The 23,617-nt window shown below is 42.0% G+C and overlaps 1 protein-coding gene and 1 long non-coding RNA gene across 8 annotated transcripts; one reads left to right on the plus strand and one right to left on the minus strand.

Moving 5' to 3' along the window:
- Window positions 1–4,114: 4,114 nt before the first annotated feature.
- Window positions 4,115–11,018, plus strand: LOC133906188 (uncharacterized). 6 transcript variants are annotated; one of them, XR_009907743.1, is made up of 6 exons: window positions 4,115–6,071; window positions 7,269–7,350; window positions 7,801–7,969; window positions 9,931–10,292; window positions 10,633–10,795; window positions 10,887–11,018. It is a non-coding gene; the product is annotated as an uncharacterized LOC133906188 (long non-coding RNA). The 6 variants fall into 6 exon arrangements; XR_009907742.1 differs by lacking the exon at window positions 10,887–11,018 and having other exon boundaries at window positions 4,116–6,071; window positions 10,633–10,808; XR_009907745.1 differs by lacking the exon at window positions 10,887–11,018 and having other exon boundaries at window positions 4,117–6,071; window positions 7,302–7,350; window positions 10,633–10,808.
- Window positions 10,943–15,843, minus strand: LOC133906187 (VAN3-binding protein-like). Of its 2 annotated transcripts, XM_062348002.1 has the most exons (7): window positions 15,367–15,842; window positions 14,797–14,910; window positions 11,960–12,341; window positions 11,570–11,860; window positions 11,420–11,469; window positions 11,268–11,325; window positions 10,943–11,151 (listed from the first exon to the last, which is right to left on the minus strand). In XM_062348002.1, the coding sequence occupies exons 1-7, from the start codon at window positions 15,670–15,672 to the stop codon at window positions 10,943–10,945; spliced, it is 1,410 nt and encodes a 469-aa protein (XP_062203986.1). In that variant the 5' UTR covers window positions 15,673–15,842. The 2 variants fall into 2 exon arrangements, with proteins under 2 accessions (XP_062203986.1, XP_062203985.1); XM_062348001.1 differs by having other exon boundaries at window positions 11,570–12,341; window positions 15,367–15,843.
- Window positions 15,844–23,617: the final 7,774 nt, after the last annotated feature.

Consider the following 23,617-nt stretch of genomic DNA (forward strand, 5'->3'; position numbering starts at 1 on the left):
CAAGTAAGACATCCTTTCTCATACACGATGCACCCACATTGTTCACTATTAAAGGAATATAGTTAAAGAAATATGTAATAAATGGACTAGAAGTTGCAACATTAGCAACCACTAACTGCAATTGATTGGCATAACAATGCACATATAAAGCATAAGGATTTTCATCTCGAATCAATTTATGCACACTATTAAATTCACCTCTCATATTTGAAGCTCCATTATAACCCTCCCCTCGAAACCTAGAGATGGTTAACTTATAACTGGAAAACATACTGACCAAAGCTTCTTTCAATACAACAACTGCACATCTGTTGACATATTGAAGACCAAGAAACCTCTCTATAACCTTTCCTTGATCATTCAAAAACCTACACAACCCAATTTATTCTATGTTAGTATACTTAGTAGTACATAAAACTTAAGTTATACAAAAGCAATAAAAATGCAAAGTAAAGTATGGACTACTAACCTTAAAATCATAGCCATTTACTCCTTTATTGATACATCTCAAGACTAATCAATAATCATAGAGAAGTTCATCCATAATCACTATTGTGACTATTCGTGCACAAGCTTTCATAAGGTCCTTCTGAATATGATGAGATATCATTTGATACGGTGTAGAACCTTTCTCATATGCATCCTTAACCTTCTTCTTTTGGTTTTTGTACCAATTAGTCATCTCTCTAAATTTACCCTTATTGAGAGAAGTATCAAACTCATCATGTCCACAGAAAGCACCACCTTGATCAATGAGATATCTTCAACATCTAAACAAGAAGTCAAGCGAATCTTGTAACGAATTTCATCTTCCTTGCTGGTATTAATAGTTTTTTGCCACACTTGTTCTTTGGTTCATAAAGTCATCACACTTCAGCCTTGTATTGTTATGAGTTTTTCAATTATCGTGTCTCTCAAAAGTACAGAAAGTCTTCTTCCAATTGACATAACCAGACTTCGCAAAGACATCACTCCTAAAATTTTCAAGCTTTCCTGGCTCAAAGAAAAGATAACAATACAAGCAAAATGTTGCATCATTTGAGAAACTATACTCCAGCCAATCATGCATCTCAAACCAGATTTTTTGAAAAGATCTTCATTCACCACTTTGTCATCTACGAGGAAATGTATGATTAACAGATTGAGTTAGACCACTCAAAGCATATGCCCTTTTTTACTTGATCTCTAATTTTAAATGCATAGTTATCAATTGGTTTGCAATTCCCTTAGATCACCAACTATATCCGAGAAATGAAACTCCACTTTAGACTTCTTTGGTGGACTTGTGCCCTCATCAGTCATCAATATTACTAGTGTTGGTATGGCTTGAACTTGAATAATATGTGAGCAATGTTCTTTTGAATATGTTGCAAATCTACATATTTATCATAAATATATCATAAATCACATGCTATAATACATGTTATAGTTACAGAGTAAATAGTAATAAGCAATTTGGGATTTGGTACTTGCGCACTGGCACTACAATATGACATTAAGCATTATGTACCTAATATCTTTGCTTGCTTCGCTTGTTGTCGGCCATGCCGCTGCTATGGCTGTCACCCACGTTGCTGCTCTGGTTCGTCGAGCAACCCAGCACACCCTTGTGGGCTCATGGCCTCGTCTAGCTACATCGTTCCCACGCCCACGCCCACGCCCCGCCGTGCTTGTGTCTCATCGCCACGCGCCCGCAGGACCAGCCTCGACACCGCACGGTTGCAAGACTAACCAATTAGGGATTTTGAATTTCTGATATAGTGTTGTTAGATGGTTGGATGAGTTATAGATGAAATAAGCTATTGCCTATTGGGCTATCCCTTGTTGGGCTCGGTGGAGATGGCCCAGTTTTGAAGTTGCATCCCAACCTGCCGATCAGCCCATTCTCTGGTTGTCTTCAACCTCCACCAAGATCTCCATTTTCTTGCCCCCTTTTCTCTCTTCCATGGTCGTAAACATGAAGGGGGGCTCCAGAGTGCGGTTGCCGGTTGGGGCTCGAGCCCCTACTACTGCCCCGTTCAATTCGCCACTGGACACGATATATATAAGGTTGGAGAATTGTCTCACGCCATGATACGTACTACTCTCTCTAGTCAAAAATATAACATTTGTGTATAATTCACGGTCTTCAATGTATAACTTTGACCACTTTTTTCTATTAAAATTAATTTGTAACTAATAAATTTACAAGATTATGAAAATATTCTTCAAAACAAATCTACATATACGGTTTTTATGTTTTTAAACTAAATATTTTAAAAATTACTGATAATCAAAATTTTAAAAATTTAACTCAATCTTTTTCAAAACCTCGAATATTTATAATGGGAGAGAGTACGTTGAAGATGCCCTAAGCTTATGCCGTTAGCATAAGGTAGGACAAAAATAGGATCGAGTGTGCACATATATTATTTAAGCAAATGTCCTCACCTCGTTCTGATAAAAGCTGTTAAGAATAAGGAGGTCTAGGTGTACGTGCCATGCACAGGCAGGCTCATTGCTCAGTCTTGAGCCTGTGCACTGCATTGTGCCGCACCCTACTCTCTGTCTCTGCAGGCATGCATGCCATGCAGCTACCCTAGTGAGCTAGCCGAAACACTATATATCTAGCCTTTAACTATAACCGTATAAAAAAAATAGGAGAGGGAAATATGAACTAACACCAACTTGCTTGCCATGGACACTACTGCTGAGCTGCTATACATTGCTCCCTCTATAAATACAGGCCCCCTTGGCCCAAGGCGAATATCAGTTCTCCCGTTCTTTTTTATATGAGATGAGATGAGACTAGTGGTGTGTTCTTCTTGGATTTTTTTTCTCGAAAGGACGTTCTTCTTGGATCTCACTATGTCTTTCTGTTTGATGCTACTGATGTGCGAATCGAAGGGCAACATTGCTATTTGGAGTTTCCTCTTGGATCTCACTTTGTCTCGATATCTTCATTCTCTCCTGGTGGCACCTTCCATTAGTTTGAGTTTCTCCATGTTTTTGCACTTTGATTTCTTGGTTTTTAGCATGTTGAAATTAAGTGAGGGATTGGATGTTAATTTCTTGAGAGAGGGAGGAGACAAGGTGGGAGACAGACCGGGATGGATGACGATCCTGGATGCAACACAGATAATGCTCATGTGAATGAGTGAAGCTGCCAGCATGATCTAGCTTTGATTGGCATTATTGGACATGTAAATCATTGTTAGATCATGCATGACAGCCTCATTTCTTCACAATGTTGGGCATATATATGTACATATCTCTGCGGAAGGGAAAGGTTTTTAGGGTAAGTTTATGTCTTGTTGCTACTTTGCTCCATCTATCTGCTGTAGTTATGCTGCAGGTTTTGGAGGGCAATCCATGGTGGAGCAGCAAGGGAAGGAGGTGTATCCTCTTCAATATTTCTGCTTTTAATTTGTTTACGAAAGCAATATTTCAGCTTCGGTTAAGTAGTTATATTATTGGTGAGGACTATTAACTCAACGTTTACAATTTTTCATGTAGCATTTCTGCAATGAAATAGCTTAGCCTTTCTTAGATCATGTTGAAGCGTATAATCATGCCAATAATATTGCAGCTGCTAAACATCCATGCAATAATCAATCGAAAATTAAAATGGAGCTAGCATATTCGGGGTTTTAGTGACCCTACGTACCACCTAGCTAGCTATCTAGCTGTCTCTTACTAGGCCAGAAGTTTGATTAAAAGTCTAACAGAACACTTGACCATAGTTACCACTACATTATTATTAAACTAGTATACAGATGATGATTTGATAGCTACACGTAAGTTCTAGCTTGTTCCACATATGATAGATACTGCTTTTAATCTGGTAGATCTAGATCCTGTCATTTCTCTTCTCTAGAAACGTTCCTTCAGAAAGAAAAAAAAAAACAGCGGTAGCTAGATTTTATTTTGAGAATCACAAGTATAAAGTACTACACTGTATACTGTATAGTGCCAGGTTGTATTCGGCTGACATATTCAGCTTAAAGTCATAAAAATAATTTGGTTATTTCGTTGGAAATTTTTAACTTGAGCTTAGATATATTTGAACTATTTCTTTTTCTGTATCTTCATTTGGGTGTAACAAGAATGGTACTATTAGTTTTTTTCAGAAAAATAATGGTACTACTAGTGTTTCACGGTTTTCTCTTAGTATGTGAACTTAAAATCGCTTTGGAAAAAGTCACTATAAATCAGCACCTTTTCTACTCCAAATGACTTGCAAATTAATTTCTGCAACGCTCTGTCGCTCTCTCTCTCTCTCTCTCGACAGTCGACACCAAGGCTTATCCTTGTAATAAACGTAATGCAAATGGAAAATAAAAGAGAACCGTTCCCAGTTTCTCACGGGTGCGTATATAATTTCAAAATTGTAGTTGTGTCAAGTTTCAAATCTTTTGATGGCTTCTAGGTAGGGTTCTACGGAATTTGCATAATTTCTATTTTTTGAGCCATTTCTAGCTGATATGTACCCGCTTCTCACTGCTTGGTCTCTTTTATATATATCCCCTCTCTTCCCCTCCTCCAATTATTCCCATCTCTCTCCCTCTGTCTCTCTCTCTGAGGTTCTTATCTTCTTCATCCATGAGGAGGTAGTGGTGCACCACAAGTTGGTGAAGCTGCCAGCATGATCTGATGTACCTCTCTCTGATTGTAGTCGACGAGGGGAGAGAGGAAGCATCAGGTCATGCTGTAGTTTCATCTGCTGGTGGCAGCACATTGAAAACCCTAGCTGATTCAGTTCCGTCTCTCAATCGAAGGATAGAGTCGCATCAAGTTCTTGCAAGATGGATGCTGCCCGCGTGCTGAGGAGCTGTGTAATCACATAAGGTCAGGTCCAAATTACATAATAGGTGTATCGCTAATCGGTCAGATCGGTAAGTGATGAGTTCTGTTGGTGTTTCTATGGAAGGATCCTATCGGTTTCTTTTGTTGCTTCGCTTGCTTTCTTTCTTTTGTGCACAAAAACGAATTTCGAATTCATGGGGATCGAAATTATTCTGATTCTCTCTCTCTCTCTCTCTCTCTCTCTCTCTCTCTCTCTCTCTCTCTCTCTCTCTCTCTCACACACACACACACACACACAGCTAGCACATCGTCGAATTGATGCACACATGCCGGTAGCATCTGATTTTTTTCTTAGTTGCAATCTTGAGATGTTGGGATAGAAATTTGATATGCATATATACATGAGCTGATCTATACTCTAGATCGAATGGTACAAGTCTGTGCTTCTTGTCAATTTCTTTTCTAAGTATCACATCTCTTCCTACTAATAACTGCAGGTTTAATTTAATTTCCTTTTGTGGCCGAAGATCAGCAAAGGAGGAAGTGAAAAACTAGTTTTAAGTGCCCGATCTAGTATCTGTGCTTACCCCTATATATTTGTTTTCTTGTTGTAGATACCATTTAGAAGGTTCCAGTACCCATATTTGTTATCAGTGTGCCTATGATTCACTATTTATCTAGTTAACAATAACTGTGATGACTGTCAAGTGCCGATTGTTCAAAAAAATCAATAATTGTGATGCAAATATATAGATCTCATCATGGTATCACAAGAATCCATATAACTAACTTGTTGATCCATATAACTAACTTGTTGATTAAGGAATCACAAAAAAGTAGGGGGCGGGGGTGATGAAACTGTGCTTGTTTTCAACGCCCTAAAGAAAAAGGGACGACTTTCAGTGATGCTTGCTTGCAAGATATGCCTACAAGAGTACAGTTGAATGATTGCCTCTTCGCTTCAAGGATGAAATTGTCCATCTTTTCACGACCCTTGCATGATTGTCCACACTCTTGAGTTTGTACCATGGGATATTCACTCCACCAAATGTGAAACAAGGACACCCTCTCTCTCTCACTCTCTGAAATTGGTTGCGATTTTTGGTAGGCATCTCTAACCACCGCCCTCTCATGGCTCATGCCATGGCCGGGCATGGATCCAAGTACTACTACATCTGCCACAATGCATGCATGGTCCCTCGGAAGATTCATGGGCCACGCATATGCACAAAAGCTTGAATGCAAAGCTCCAAGCCCTCCTTTACGGCGATTTGGTTGGGCAGCAGGTTTGTTACAAGATGCGCACAGGCTTGTCGTTTCCAATATTCTCTTGTGTGCCTTCGTGTTTGTGTGTGTGCAACTTTCAAAGCTAGTGGAGGCATGATGGTATTGTATACTCTTTTCTTTTTTATTAGTCACATTGATATGGTCTCCAATAAACATATTGTGTTAAACATAGTCATGAAAGTATTTTTATGGCTAATTTACTCATACCATTTGTATGTAGAGTTATAATAGTTTTGAGTGTGTGAATTATTAGAGTTTTTTTAAATTTTAAAATGACATTTATTTTAGAACAGAAATAATATCATGAGTGCCCTCTTCTTCTTCCGTCTTCCCCGTCACATCGTGCATGCAATGTCGGTAGCCTTTGGAGCCATTTCCGCATGAATAACTCCATCATGACGAGGCCTTGGTTGCTGGTGGTGGCGTGGAGCGCTGGCCATGCAAATGCAATCGTGTGTCTCCAAAGGGTTGCCGGCCGCCTGCCTTAGCTGCCCGGCCTTTTTCTCCCAAGGATCCATGCCTTTGCTTCATCCAAAACCACCGTCGTCTTGTTCTGAATTTCGTTTCCTAATTGCACATAAGTCAATGGATCACATACGTGGTACATATTCTTGCCGTGCCATGGCAATGAATCATTGTCGTCCTCCTTGTAGTATGAGACCCACGGGTGAATATCTCGCGAATTAAGTTAGTTCTACCGAATTGAAATACGTTGTCAAAATCCTTTGACGCAAATAGGCTTTTGCAAAAGATACATAAGGTCTGTTTGTTTGAGCTTTTGTTTTTGATTTCTTTAAAAAGCTGTGCTTTGGTTTTTTTGAAAAGTTACTTTTGGATTTCAGCTGTTAGATTTTACAATAATTTTTTCGTTTCTCAGCCACTATTTCTCAACAAAACTACTCTCAGCTAGCTTATATCCTCAAAAACAGTAGACTTCTCCAAAAATCATTTTCGAATAAACCCGTTTATTTACGTTTTTGACTTCTAATCTTCCGATAGAAGCCAGAAGCAATCTGAAACAAACATGCCTATAGTAACCCTGTCTGCGACTACTGCCTCTCTAAATTTGATTACTAGCTTAATAATACATGCTTGCATTAATTGGTCGTATCACCATAGTATTGTTAGATTTACCGTGAAATGGTATTGTGTTTACAAATTTTATCATAAATTCTGTATAAGTTGTATCTTCACAGTTGCATATTGAAGACCTTATCGATGACAAACAGGCGGAGTAATGCAAAACTTGGAGTGGAATTTCATTTCATCATTGGACCTGTAAGTGCTTCCTTTCTGTGCAATGTTCTGAGGTGTTGTGGTGACGTAGGCCCATATATGTTATTGTACTGTGTGGAAGTAGCCTCGTAAATTCGGCCCACACAATGGCACAAATGCTGGTACGTGCCGGCTACTACTGGGCCGGATATTTGGGCTGTAACGGGGCCATTCCCATACCGAATCGTGCTTAGGGTAAATTTGTTTTAACTTTAGATCGTGAGAATTCATTTTAGTATGTAAAATTGTAGATTATTGATTGTAAGATTTTGTAAGTATAATTTAACTTATAGATTTTGAGAATCAACTTTTATATTATAACCGTTTGTTTTTTCTTTCAATTTTAAGGCTAGAATCCATAATCAGAATTAAAACTAAATTAGGTTTTAATCTCTTTACACACTGATAATCACTTCTGTCTCTCAGTAGCTGAAAAAATCTACAATTTCACAGTAGATGATCTTGTTGGGACGACCCAGTCCCTCAATCTTCTTACCAGTGATGGTTCGCGAAGGATCGACCCATTTCACTCCTCCAACCAAATCACAGAAGTTTGGTCCGAACTCTGAAGTTGGGGATCAAACAAACCACAAACACTTGGCGGCCAGCATAAGCAGTGCTAGTAAGTACAACTAGTGGATTGACGTGTTTACGTCGTGCTTATTTTTTTCACATAGCATAACAAAAAGAAGACGACTTACCAATTTTAAACATCTCAATATTTATTTATGAATTTATCAATATTTAACATATTTATTTAATTATGAGAAAATAATGGTATTTTCATGTATGCACATAATTTTAACATGTAGACGACAGTAATACAAACCTAATTAAAATTTTCATATTTTTAGAGTATTTTGATATTTTTCTGTGCATTTTAGATTATTTCAGCTGATTTATCAATATAACTATTACTCCTTTTGCTATTTTTCTAGAATTTCAAAAAAAGTATACATACATAGATGTATACATATATATACACGTGTGTGTATATATATATATATATACACGCACGTGTACATTGTGTATGTATACATAAATAAATATGCATACATATTCATATATATATATAAGCCGTGGATACAGTACTTGCCCTCCTAGAATCCCTCTAAATCCTGACAACAGTGGTACTTTCATGTATGTACATAATTTTATACATGTAGACGACAATAATACAAACCTAATTAAAATTTTCATATTTTTTGAGTTTTTTTATATTTTTCTGTGCATTTTAGATTATTTCATCCGATTTATCAATATAACTATTACTCCTTTTGCTATTTTTCTAGAATTTCAAAAAAAGTATACATACACAGATGTATACATATATATACACACGTGTATGTATATATACGCACGTGTAAGTTGTGTACATAATATATGCATATGCATATATATATGTACATATATGTATATATATATATGTATATATATATATATATATATGTATATATGGGGCCATGGATACCGTACTTGCCCTCCTAGAATCCCTCCCAATCTTACCCTTTAATATATGTAATACCCGGCTTTCGTGAAATCATCGCAGCATCCAACAGGTACGGGAAGAGCAGCCGTCCCTCGAGACGAGCACAATGGTATCCCAAGTTCCAACGAAATTCCAACTGATTTCAGAGTCCAAATCACCGGCTGTTCGCCTGTTCTTAGACCACCTTTTGACACTTTTCAACACTTTACAGCGTACACAAGTATAGAAAATGCGAAAAGTTCTTTCAGTTTGCGAGATTATCATCCAATTCTGAAGTTGTGAACTTGCCCTGGGTGCACTGTTGGCAAGCCTAGCTGCTAGCCAATGAGAAGTGATGCCCTGCATACTCCAAGACCTGCTGCTACTACTACTGCGTCTGCTTACACCTGCGGATGCCATGCTACAGCTTAATTTCGCCTTGCAGGACTGGCTCTAGCTGTCCAATCACGTCTCACAAAACAACTGACTGCCTCAACTGATCATCATATGAGATCTTAAAGTGTGTCTGTTTGTTAGAATTTGCCGATCGTCCGGTAAATGTGTATAATATTTAAAAAATGTATTTACTTATCTGTATCTACTGTTTAATTTGGTCCCATAAATACAAATATATGTCTTCAGCTTGATTCAAGAGTGAAGTTTGATTCAAACTTCACTCCGCAGTTTAGGTCAACTTATGCAGTCTCTTACATCTGCTCAAATAGATAGGTTCAATTGTCAGTGTCATAAAATTATCTTCATACAAGTAACTAATCACAATCTCAACCCTTGTATCCGCTTATGCGGTATCAAATCCGGTCAATCAAATATAAACTCAACTCAATCTATCCATAAATATACAACCAACCAAATACTTATCTTTTCAATAAATATGACTCTACTTAGCCTGTTTCCACTTAGACAGATTATACGATTCAACTCTATGAAATCCCATCTTGTAATTTTTAATAAATCTTAAATGCCTAACATGCGAAAGGATATTGTAGTTCTTTAGTCCTGCGTCTCCTTCACCTTTTAGTTCATGAGGACTAGAAGTACACGCGCACTCGTTCATCTTGACATCTGCGTGAATAGTCTACTGAAATTAGGTCCAGCTGTCTATGCTGGTGCGATCTTTTTTTGCAGTTTAATTCTTTTGCTACGTGGGAAAATGGTCAACTGGCGCGCCGTATGCTGGCATGGGCTGACGTTACACCATGTGCGGGCATGGGCACGGGTGCTGGACCAAAGCGAGCGAGCTGTGCGGCAGGCGTCGCGCCACATGGCGTGCGTGAGCTGTGGGAGATGTGTGTGTATATATAAAAATATACTCTCAGGTATACATACTCCGCCTCTAATAGGTGCTCTGACTCATCGTCCTCGAGATCATGCATCAGGAGAGGACTGATAAGATTTTAAAGGAGCGCTCCGTGCAATTGCTCGTGATATGCTTCCTCGTCGTCATAGGCTTCTCATGGTATGCCTCCTGTTTGTCGTCGTCTTCTGCGTCGTTATCACGGGGACTTCTGCGTCTCTCACTGTTGATCGATATGTTTGCTACGATTAATCTTCTGCTAATCATATTTGTCATGATGAGCGATACTCAATTGTTTCTGTTATTGAGTATATTAGAGATGTATAGTTTTATGTCTAGTTTATACTTTTGCTGCAAAATAACGATGATATATCAGTTCTTATTCATGATTTATCTAGGAATTAAATTAAACTTAAAAATAAGTTTCTATCCAACAACGCCACCTGTTGCTTTCTACTCGATCACAGTCAAAGATTTTGGCTAACATCATCTTGCTCCGCAGTGGGAACTGAACATTCAGCTAGAGCAATCAGAATTCAGAAATGAGATCAGCAGCTAACATCAGAGCAGAGCACTTGAGATTTTCCTGCAGCGACCACGAATTACAGATGCTTGTTTGTATTATATTACCAGCACTTGAGAAACAGCACCAACACAGTGCAAAGGTCCTCTACTCTAGCAAGCAATCTAGCTACATGATCCTGTGATCAATCACTCACTAACGATTCGCACACCCAATGCCAATGCCAATGCCAGTGCCCATGCTGCTTGGTCGGCTGCCACCAGGGCCGACCGAGGAACCGCGTCAGAACTCAGACGAGCCGGTTCCGGCCGTCGACGATACTGAGGAGGCGCGCCACGCCCTTGGTCCACATCTCGTACTCCCTCTGGCTGGTGCACTCGAACTCGATCACCCGCTGCTCCGCCGTCCGGAGGCCGAAGTAGCGCCGGTGCTCGCCCCTCTCCAGCAGGTGCCGGCCCGGCCACGCCGCCACGTCCCTGCACACGTCCACCACCACGCCTGCAGTTGCACAACGGCACGGTCCAGCGTCAGTGTCAGCCAGTGTCACCGGCGACCAGGACACAGAGACAAGCGTACCGCCATCCATGGTGGTGCACGGCTTGTTTGGAACTTACCCTTCTTCTTCTTGGTGATGGTGCCTCCAACGTGCCGGCTCTTCATCTTCAGCATCACCTGCGAAAATGGCGAACGTAACTGAGGATTGGGAATTGTCGCAGATTACAACGCAAAGTTATGACGACTCGAGAGCATGAGCTCCATGCCGTACCACGCCCGTCCGGTTGATGTACACGGAGACAACCTTCCAATGCAACGCTCCTGCACATTATCAGCATCCTCATCAGCACGCGGCGCCGGCGCGGCACTAATGTTCATCGTGCGAAACCGCGAGGAACATCGATCGGTGTGGTCGGGGTACCTTTGCGGGTGCGCTTGAGGAGCTCGGTGCCGCGGGCGAGCAGCTCCTGGGTGCAGATGCCCAGGAAGCTGTTCTCCTCGGTCAGCACGAGCTCGTCGCTGAAGCTGCTGCTGCTGCTGTCCAGCTCCCTGTGATGCTGCTGCTTCCACTGGCCATTGTGCTTCTGGCTGTGGTAGTGACGGTCTCCCCTTCCTCCTGCTCCTACTGTGCCCTTCTCCACGGGGATTACTGCCGCGACGTTCCACGCATCCTTCAGCGCCCTCGCCTTCAGCGTCGCCGCGCCTCGCAGCGCTGCAAAGATCAAGAAACGCAACGCGATCATGTCACTCACTGCCGCCGGTCGATGCGAACAAGGTGCTGCAGGTTTGGTTGCCATGGCAATTGGCAAACCTGTGGCGGCGGCGGCCGTGATGGTGACGACGTCGCCGTGGGTCCTGACGCTGACCGCTGAGCCGACGACGGCGGCCAGGTGCCCGCGCTCCGCGCCCATGGCCTCCGCGGCCTCGACGCACTGCGCGGCCACGAGCGTCGCCGCGGACGCCACCGCCATGTCCGTGCGCGCGGCGCGGTCGTCCTTGCCGGACCCCGAGGAGGCCGCAGCGGTCGCGGCCGCCACGGCGGCCACCGCAGCGGCCACCGCCGCCACCGAGACGGCAGCGTGGACCTGCGCGTTGTGCGCCCGCGTCTCCTCCTTCTTCTTCTCCTTCCGGTCCTTGAGCCACCGGCCCACTGTCTTGCCGCCGCCCCGGACAGTGCTCGCCACTCTGCAAAACTGCAATTTTTGGGCATGACAGTTGCACAGTTAGCTTCCAGTAGTGTACTTCAGCTCATCAGAGATAATTGCTTCCGTTCATCCTACAATTCTAACAAAACTTTGATCTGCTTGGAACAGCTGAACTGAAATACTATCAAAATACGCCTAATAATTGATAATACACACAGTACGAATAATTCGTGCAAACTGCAAAAGTGGGGCCACCTTTTACTGACCACTGCAAATCATTGCGTTTCCATGACATTAATATAGGCTACTAGGGCACATTGATGGAACTGTGAGGCGTGCATGCACCAGTGACCACTGATCAGTGTGCCATGAGAAACACAGGAAATGATCATGGAAGCAGTAAGCAGTAGCTTTTTCGGAGAACAAGATTAGCCATGGAGCAGACAAAAGACTGAATCATTGGATTAGAGAACAAAAGCTGGAGGAATAACACTTGATTAGGGGTAAGAAAGGCAGGAGAGTCATGGCATGGGCAAAAAGGGGGCAATTAACTAAAGGTCAAAGTGAGAGGGGGAGCAATCGTGCCTTTTGCTTGGAGAGAGAGAGAGAGAGAGAGAGAGAGAGAGAGAGAGAGAGAGAGGCACTGAACATGTTGCAGTGTTTGCTTGTGGAAGGAGGAGACCAGCAGGACAGAGCTGCAGCTTGCAGTGCTGGAATGGCAGCAGCTACGTGCTCTAGAATCAAAGCTTCTTCCACACCAAGCAAGCACCAAAGACCATCACATCGCACCGCATCATGGTCAGAGCTACAACAAGGGTACAGTAAAGTACAGTACAACAATTCAGAAGGCAAACACCACATACACACCACAACAACAGAGGAGAAAGCAATGGGAGCAATGCAGGTCACTGTACTGAGATCACAGCCTGGTTTTCTTCAGTTTGAAATGGGCAGCAGAGTGAGGCAGAGGATCATGTGGCTATCTGTGCGGTGCCAAATTGCACGATCTCATCTTTGACCATGACATCTCATGAGATTTCTGTTCCTAGTAAGGCCAAAACTTGACTAGTAAGAATTGGTCAATGGTAAAGCCCAATCACTGAAGAGGCCTTATCCTAGTCCAAACTGCTATAGTCCTATTCATAATCCGAGTGGCTATTTCATATCTGCTTCAATTGCATGAGTCAATTGCTAATCTTGACTGTTGATAAGCTGTGACAGAAACTAGCACTGGTAAAAAGGTAGCGCACGCCTATGAAATGATAAAAGAAATGAAAATGAGCAATCATCGTTGTCGGAGCACAAAGGCTCACACTGCAGCAGTGACAAAGAGAGAAATGTAGCACAAGGAGAAGGCGAAACTAGGGAAGGTAGAGGCCGGCATGCATGTAGGCATGAGCAAGAAGCAACCATGGAAGAAAGGCATTCCCATACATGTCTTGTCTGTCAAATCTTAAATCTACAATGCATTGCCCAATGATTTTACATGCACTCACTTAGCCTATAATCTGTAAATCCACAGAGAAATAGAATAAAAGTGAAGTATTTCATCGGATGGAGATAAAGGAGTATGTTCGACAGTTCGAGTTCTTTTTTCTATCTTTGCTCCTTTTCCCTCTCTCTGTAGAAACTTTTGCAAAGAAAAAGCTGCATGACTGCAAGATCAAGGCCGGTGTTTTTGCTCCAGCTAGCTGCACAATTTCTGCTAACTAAATTTATTTACCAACATGAATGTCCACAGCTTTTTTGAAACTGTCTTTGACTTAGGATGTTACAAGTAGCAAACAAACAAGTGCTCCATTTCCAAAGAAAAAAGAGCATGCCCCCGTTGGAACAAAGGAAAAATGGATGAATTTTAAAGGATTTGATTCCTATAGGAAAAATTCTTATGGAGGCCTTTGGAACAAAAGATTGAACCTCTAGAATTCCTATTAAATTCCTATAGAATGGCTTGTTCCATAAGAATTTTGAAGGATTTCTAGCATGAGGTTCAACCTCATGGAAAAATTCCTTTGATTTTATCTATCTTCTCTCGCTCCTGTGTTTTTCCTTTGTTGCATCCAAGTGATCTACTAGAAGTTTTCCTGCATTCTAGATTCCTATAGGATTGCAAATGCCAGACAACTATAATCATGTGTTTTTCCTATTCTTACATTTTCAAAAATCTTACGTTCCAAAGATACCCTCAATCAGAGGGACCAACATCAACCAAATAACCAGCTCATACAGACTACAGAGTTCAGTGGAATGGTCAAGACAACCACAAGACAGATACACCATATCTGAGCCCAGCTGCCCAGGCTAACAGAGATACCAAACAAAAATCCAGTGCTTAACAAGCAGAGGAGATATCAATTAAGCAGCTAAAAGTACTACTGCTACCATGTGTCTTTTGCCAAAGTTGTAAATTGAGATGTCAGAGATGCCGTTACAATGCTGTATTTTTAGCCTAAATTGAAACAAGAAAGTCCATGTAGATTGCAGGGACAGGGGGAAGAGAGACCTTGGTGTCGTCGATCTCCGGCGAGACGGGCGGGCTGTCGGAGAGTGAGCCGCCTCCATTGAGAGGTCCGCTGCTGTGGGAGAGCCGGCCGGAGGTCAGCGGCGACACTTCTTGCTGCCCAGCGAAACAAGACATTGATTAGCCTCAAATTTAGTATCCCAATGGACGGAAACAAGCATCAAAGGCGCAACAGGAACATAACAGTTCGTCGGTGGTTTGATCATCAACTCGGATTCAGCTGCGCAACTAAAAAAAGACGCTGTTTTCTTGGTGCTCTATTCTGGTTTGGTTGTGGAGAGAAAAAAATCTCATATTTGTCTGCTTCTTGTTGTCCTCAATTTACTCCAGGAGTACAGGGAAGTCAGATATCAGATAGTAGCATCAAAGAAAGCAAGTACTAGCACTAGTCGACGAGGAAAAGTAGGAAGGGTATGTGAAATCAAACCAAACATTTAGGACGACGAAACAGAATCACACCAACCATTTAGAAAAAGGACTCAAAGAACGCCGTGTTGAATTTAAAAAAGACCAGATTTTTGTTTGTTTAAAGAAAAGCAGGCAAGAACGCACCGATTGCGCCATGATTCTGTCCATGATGAGCTGCGAGGTGGCCGCGGACGCGAAGGAGAAGGAGCTCCCGGGGGTGGGTGCTCCGCTTCCGCCGCCGTCGCCGTCGAGCTCCCCTGCGACGTCCTCGGCGATGGACCCCGCCCCGGCGCCCAGCGGCGGCGCCGGTGGCGCGACGGCGAGCGCGCGGGAGACGTCGGTCGCGGACGCGCTCCAGGACCGGGACAGGAACTCCAGCGGGTCCCGAGGCGGCTCCGGCGGCCGGAGCGGAAGCTCGCCGCCCGCTTTTCTGGCTCCGGCGTCGTTCATAGGAGGACGGAGCGGCGGCCGGCCGGCGGTTGCTGTTGGTGCGTGCGCGGTGCGGCCGTGTGGTGCCGGTGCGTGGGCGCGGAAAGGTCGTGGGAAGCGGAAGGCAGCGGTGGTTGCTTTTAGGAAGTGGGCGGTTTTATAGAGGGGAGAGTGAGAGCGTCGGAGACTGGACTCCGAAGATGGGTTAACCGTTTGTGCATAAAGGTTGTGTGATGTTTGATAGCGTTTTTTTACCGCTTTGGATCACGGACAAGGCTAAAAATTCACTATATTTTTTGAGAGATGAGACATTATTTTAAATTTGTAAGTATATTATGATGATTTTTTTTAATATAGCGTTCGTAGTTGATCATATAGTGTCGATTATATATGTTTGGTTGCTCCTAGAGTATAAACTCATAGGTAGGTAATAGCTCAATAAAAGATGCAGAGTATGTAGAAGTAGACTTTATTAGCTAAGGGTTTATATTTGATGGAGTGGATGGCGGTTGAGTGATGACAACGATAAAAGAACCATGGTAGAAGGTGATAGAGACAATTATTAATGGTAGTTGTAAAAAGTGATTACATAGAAGAGGTATATAAACTTGGTAAGTAATTAAAGAAGTGATTTTAATTTTGTATGGTTAACTAGTTTTGAATTTATCAGTCAAAGGTATGACGATAGAAGCGAAGGAAGTTAATGTATTGGTGACGATAGAAGGTGGATAGGGTTGAGTAATGGAGACACCAATATTGATGGGTTGCCGATAGTAGTAAATTAACAATAACATTGCATATTTTTTTGTATGACAACATTGCATGTTAGAGGTTGCAGAGAGCCAAAGACTATAAGTCCACATATGAGACTATACCTACTCACGGAGACAAAGATACAAATATGAGAAAAATCAAAATGTAACTAATTGCACAAAAAAACATGAGTCCACATATGAGATTGTACCTACTCACAACAACAAAGATACAAATCGGAGAAAACGTAAACAAACAAGCTAGTGATACATTGCTAAACTTTGCCAACAGTATGGAGTAGTTAGATACAATATGATGTAGTAGTACACTTAAAATACGCTTGCGCACAAGACCTCTGCGAAAACGGCAAGAATGGAATAATAGATGATATACATTGGCGTATTTACTAAAATAGATAATATATTAGCATATTTATAAATCTAGCACTTGTATTCGGCACTCAAATACCTAAAACTAGATTTTGAAATCTCAAAAACCGAAAACAGGCCAGCCCTACATTTTTCGGCAACAGAGGTGCCAAATATAGCACTGATCACTGTATTCGGCATCTCAGCTACCGAAATCTCCGTGTATTCGGCAACTGAGCTGTCGAATACAACAAACAATGTCGTATTCAGCATCTCAGTTGCCGAAATCCGCCGGGCCCGTGTGCCGTCACGTCGCTGCCGAAAGCCGCTGTCGTCTTGTCACCGCTCAGTCACGTCATGTTGCCCGGTTTCGATGCTGTGCATCTGTGTGCTACTGTTTTTTTGCTTTCGGTACGTCGCGTGGTGGCCGCGCATGCTATAAAATGAGGAGAGCAGTAGCGCAACGCAAAGGAGGAGAGCAGCAGTAGCGCAAAGAGAGAAGAGCAGCAACAGAGCGATGCGAGCAGAGAAGCAGCAGCGCGAGGCTAGAACCGAGAGGAGCAGCATCAGTGCGAGGCCAAAGAGTGAGGAGAGGAGAAGCATCAGCGCGAGGAGATGAGCTCTAGCGTTTGTTGAACAGTTTGAGAATGTTACCTCCAGTTACAGTAAGTACTTAAATTATATATATAATTAATATTTATATTAGTAATAGTAATTAGAGTAAGTAGATTATTTAATCCGTTTACTTATATTTATTAAATTATATGAAGATGATAAAATAGAGTATTTAGATTATTTGAATAGTTTGATTATATGAATTTCATTAGCCAGTGTAATTAAATTATTTACCTTGTTTAAAAACATGAAATTTATTAATAAGTGTAATTAGATTATTCTCATTATATAATTGTATGCATGTCATTAACTAGAATAACTAGATTTTTTACATAATTTAATCAGAATTATTAGAGCTATTTGATTAATCTTATTAATTAGTGTAATTGTATTTATTTGATTAATTAGTTTAATAACTTAGATTAAGTAGAGTAAAATGATTAATCGGATTATTTAAATAGGGTGAGTATTGTTACTTATTATTTATCGAGGGTGTTATTAATTGTTTACCGTACATACATTTAAGTAGTTATTTTATTACATGTATATTTGTTTATTACATGTATATTTGTTTAGTAAATATGATATGGCTTTTCATATTTATTATGGAGAACATCCTACTGTTTTGTACGGGATGCTTATAACAATTCAGAACTGGCAGCATATAGAGAGTCCGGTTAATTTACCTATTGACCTAGACGGCCTGAAATCATATGCTATGAGCTTTTTACGTGTGAATCGGTAGTCTCATACTGTTGTCCTAGAGGGTGTGCGGCCACGAATTATTCTAAACAGCTCGGTCGTTGTTCATACATTGTTCGAGATGAGTAGGAATAACACATGTGCTTTGTACTCACATAAGATATTGGAGAAGAACTTTGATATAGGGGTGTACGTAAATATAGTGCCGTGACTTGTGTAAGGTGATGCAGTGACTATCGTGGAAGGATCGGGCCAGCAGGTGATGCATGAAGAGGATGGAGGGCATGTTAAGGAGGGCAATTCCAGTAGAGAGTGAGCTAGAGTGGACCCTTCGAAGGTAGATGCAGGATGCATAGATAATGAAGTCGGTGGTAGCGGGGATGAAGAAGCTGCTGACAACCATAGATAGATGACTCATTCTTTAGCTCTCTCAACTACAATGTCTTTCTCGGCTCCACAAAGCCCACCCAAGAAGCATCGGAGGATTTTCATCCCCAGAGGGTCAAACCGCCGATGTGCTTCTGTGGTGACCCTTATAGGCTTCGTGAGTCTCAAGACATCTCCTACATATATGACCCACGCTTTTTCATGCGTGCCAACTACTAGTACGACAAGGCTTGATATGGACCGTATGAGTACCCACCGGTATAGCAACATAGATCACTTATGTGGCACTTTCTATACGATTTCATGCACTATCTTACTAATCTCCGATCTTATTTTATTTGTCTAGTCTCCTCAACCTATCTGTGACTTCATGGAATGGTTTAATATGGAGCAAAATGAGCATCAGAAGTGGTAGGTCGATATAAGCATGTAGTGGAGGAGGGAAGCGTACGAATATCGAGAGTACCAGTAACAGTAGGAGGAACTATGGCTGAAGCGTCAGGATGAGGAGCGCATGAGGAAGGCAGTGGAGGAGCGCACCGCGACTGAAGCTCGCGAAGAAGAGAAAGAAAGGAAGCGGGAAAGGACTCGTCGCGCTAAGGCGGAGGGCCCTGATGCACTGAGAAAGGGCAAATGTCCTAGGTGCACTCAGTAGAGAACATCTATAATAACTGGTCTATTTTTATTCCCTAATACATGATAGGTTTAGTAGTAACACGCTATTAAGTTAGTCATTAAGCTTACCATATATGCTAATGTTTGTTTATTATTGTATGTAACCTCTATATCGGATTATAGGATAATTGTCCTTTACAACTACTATTGTTTGATAAATTCAAATTTGTATCATCCTAATGTTACTTCACAAAATTACACCCATCAATTTTCATCAAGTGGATAAAGAAATGTGTGAAAAAATCTCTCATCGCTGCTAATTTAGCTAGCTACCAGTAGGCTGCAAAACTCACATGCACCCAAAGCACGGACAATACGTGACTCGACCGGCGTGATTTCGGCAGCTCAAGTGCCGAATACGGCATTGTACGGCATATTCAGCACCTCAGTTGCTGAATACAGAGAGCTTTCGGCAACTGAGGTGCAGAATATGGTGAGTAGTACCGTATTCGGCAGCTGAGTTGCTGAAATCAGTGGGCTCGAGCTGCTTTCGGATTTTAAGGGATGGAAATCGGGTTTTCAGATTTTGAGATGCCAAATACAGATACTAGATTTATAAACACGCTGGTATGTTATCTATTTTCGTAAATATACCGACTTATATTGTCTATTTTTTTAATTTTTACCCTAGGAAGACAATCATAAACACCTGGGTCCTACACGTGCGAGGTTGGATCCTACTCACGGTGTGACACGTTGCAAACTAAGCTTGAAGCTAGTGCTCTTGCAGCGATAAAAAGCCCCTGCTAATTACACAGTGTCACCAGCAATGGCTCCGTATCCTCCCGAATTACACGGTGAAGCTAAGAACAATACCATAACGTTTAATTATTCGCATTTTTGCCAAACTATCCACTCTCCAAATGCAACGATGTCACGATGTGGTGCTTAATTTGTCAGTTGTCTTGTTTGGTTTGACGATTTTGGATCCCTGACTTACCCTTCTTGGACGGGTCCTCCCTGACCTCTCTTCACCCAGAAAAGCTTCTGCTTTTGTTCTCCCCCTCTTGGTCGCTTCTGCCGTTCTGGGAGAACCGGACACTGGCTTCACGTACACACTTGGATGCTCGTCGCAACGGTGACGCTTTATGTTAGGAAAAGCTGCAGATGATACAAAATCCGGGTGTTGAGCTGCATTTTTGACTTTCCAAAATTGCAAACTGCAGTCGTACGTCATGATGTTTTGTGTTGTTCAGGGTCGCTTTTTCGGCTTAGTTGGAGTAGTTGAAGGTGCTGGAATGAAATTCTTAAAGCAGCAACCGATTCTTATCCATGCGGATGGCAACCGCTGAGCTTTAAAATATGGCAAAGGGATTTCTTTTATGGTCTAGATTTTTGCTGTGAAGGTATTTTCGTTCTCTTCAGTGTTCTAATTGTTTTTCTTCACAGTTCCTGTCACAAAGGGATTTTCAAGATTATTCTATTCCGAACGTGGTTACCTTATCTTTACTTTCACGATTCATCTCGAAAAAAATATATTGAAGATGAGAGAAAATAAAAAAAATAAAAATAAGAAATAAAATCGAGAAAAGAACGAAATGAAGGAAATATAATCAGAGATGATCTTAAAAACCGACCAAAACATGCCATGCATCCAACAACGCTAATAATACAAGTTCCTAGATGAAGCTGAGGGCATGTCTGGTCTGGATAGAGAGGGTTTGGAATTTTTTTTAACACCGAGCCCTTTCTCGGAACTTTTTTGGAGGCTTTTTAACAGGATGCGACGCATGGATCGACCCCGGCAGGCTCGGCTCATGCATGAAACTCTGCCACCGGGCATCATGCCCGTTCGCAGAGAGGGTTTGGATTTAAATCGTGAACTCGAACCAAATTTCGAGAATTCGTCTGTTCTCTCTCTGCTATCTGTTCTTGTTCGTGACCCACAGTCTTGCTGCGACAGCCATCGTACGACGACACAACACACTTGGCAATTGGCATCGGCAGGCATCTCTTGCTCCAGTCTCTGTCCGCTAGCTAAGCCTAGCCCGATCGGATCAGGTTGGCCACTGAAACGCTCATGCACAGTGCTACGCAGAACAGCTGCTGCATCGGATTTGCTGGTGCACGAGAAAGGAGCTAGGGAGAAGACGGTGCAGGCCGCAGCACGAAAGGAGGAGGGGAGAAGAAGCGCGCGGCGATCGTCGCCGGACCGGCAAGAGCAGTCGCATTCAAGCCATGAATCCTGAATGATAGAGCGAGCTAGCTCTCTGTTCGTCCAGCTGCAGCCCCATGCGATCACTAATCAGCCACGGCCGTCCACACGTCCGCGCCACGCATTCGTCCGCTCGGTGCTCCTTGCTCTGCAGCCGCAATGGTCGACAGGTCCGTCGCTCCGGCCCCTTCATGCTCGAGCTCCATCAGCTAACATTCAGCTGATCGATCAGCTAGACCTCTATCTAAATCGACCGATCTGCACGAGAGTCCCGCGGCGGCATGCACGATTGGCAGGGTAGCTTCAGGACCACCATTTCGATGCGCCGCCATTGATCGCCGATCGCCAAGGATTCTTCAATTCCTCGCTTGGTCGGATCTTCGTTCGCTCCTCCGTTGCGGTGGATCTGAGTCGCAGCTTAGATTATTGGAATTAGATGGTGTGAGATCGTGAATGCTAGATTATTGAAATTAGCGTAGTGTTTGGTATTTTGATGATGTTCATGTGTGTTTTTAATACGTGCAATACACTCATGTAAGTTATACTACGTGCATTGACGCGGAGGCGAGTCCATGTTGGACGAGGAACAGGACGAATGGTACTGCGCCGATAGTAGTACTGTAGCGACCGAGACCAGTAACCGATAGATCAGAGAGGGTTCTTCTTTTTAGGGGAAAAAGATGAACTCATCTTGGGTTTCGTGGAGACTCTCTTTTAGGATACTTTGAAGATGCATCTGTAAGCTCATACACGCGTTAACGATTAAATTTTGTAAGTTGATGGATTGGTAATTTTGTTCATTCTTTGTGCTTTTTTTTTTTGTCGCTCCGTGTTGATTTTCAATGGATCTTTTGGTTAACGTGATTTGTCTTGATTTGATCTATCTAAAATCATCTTAGAGTATCAAGACAAGGTTTTGAAAAAAAAAATTGGTTGGTTAGGTTTTTTAATTATCTCATAATCGTAATTTTATGGTTTAATCTATTTTCGTCGCTATCTGTCATAGTCTATTTGCGAAAATCATAACTCTTGATCTATATATTCGATTGACTTAGATTCTTATTGAAATAGTTTTATATCTTTGTCTAAGTTTCTACTGTTAAAATTTTAGAGCAATCGGATTATCGAATCTTTTTTACATTATTTTTAGTGACGTGATAGCAACCTATCTTGAACTGTTTTTATATTAAATTGAATATTAAATTGTGGTGAATTAAAATTTTAATTTAGCCTTCGTAATTATTCACCCCTCTAATTTTATATTTTACGTGTAATGGATCATACAGATGGCCACCTGGTCCCTGTGTTTTGGTTACTCTCGCACGTGTGGCGTCCATGCGTGTGTGATCTCCCACTACTGCAGCAGGGAGGAGAGGCAATATCCTTTAGAGTAACCATCTTCAGTTTGAGTCAAGGTCTGATCACTCGAACGTCAAACCCTCAACACGAAAATTTTACTAGGACGTGAGGATGTATAGTTTATCGGGATCGTTTATTTACGTTGAGATTTATATTGAAGAGGTAGATAAAAAAATTATAAAATATATGAAAAAATTAATAGATAAATGAATATTAGATGAAAGGATAGATAGATCGTGAGTACGTAAAGAAATATGAAGTTGCATTTCTCATCGAACCCTACCCTTTCCTGGGTCAATGGGGGAGAGATCTCGCGCACTGTCAAAGGACATAGCTAGATTTGTCGCATGCTGTGACATATGCCAGAGGGTTAAGGCAGAACATCAGAAACCAGCAGGATTATTGCAACCACTTCCTATCTCAGTATGGAAGTGGGATGAAATCGGGATGGACTTTGTTATGGGATTGCCCCGTACTCAAAGAGGACATGATTCTATATGGGTCATAGTAGACTGTTTGACCAAGGTAGCTCATTTTATACCGGTAAAAGTAACTTATGGAGAAGATAAGCTAGCACAGTTGTATGTGGACAACATCCTCAAGCTTCATGGTATCCCAAGTAGAATTGTGTCAGATCGCGGCCCCCAATTCACCATAAGATTCTGGAAGAGCCTACATGCCACCTTAGGAACTAAGTTGGACTACAGCTCAGCCTATCACCCACAGACCGATGGGCAGACAGAACGAGTGAATCAAATCCTGGAAGACATGCTAAGAGCTTGTGTGCTCACATATAGAAAAGATTGGGAGAAAAGTTTATCTTATGCAGAGTTCTCTTATAACAACAGCTATCAGACAAGCTTGAAGATGTCACCCTTCGAGGCATTATATGGGAGAAAGTGCAGAACCCCTCTTATGTGGTCTGAAGTCGAAGAACGCTGTCTCTATGGAC

This window comes from Phragmites australis, chromosome 23 (assembly GCF_958298935.1).
Source record: "Phragmites australis chromosome 23, lpPhrAust1.1, whole genome shotgun sequence".
NCBI classification, from domain to species: domain Eukaryota; kingdom Viridiplantae; phylum Streptophyta; class Magnoliopsida; order Poales; family Poaceae; genus Phragmites; species Phragmites australis.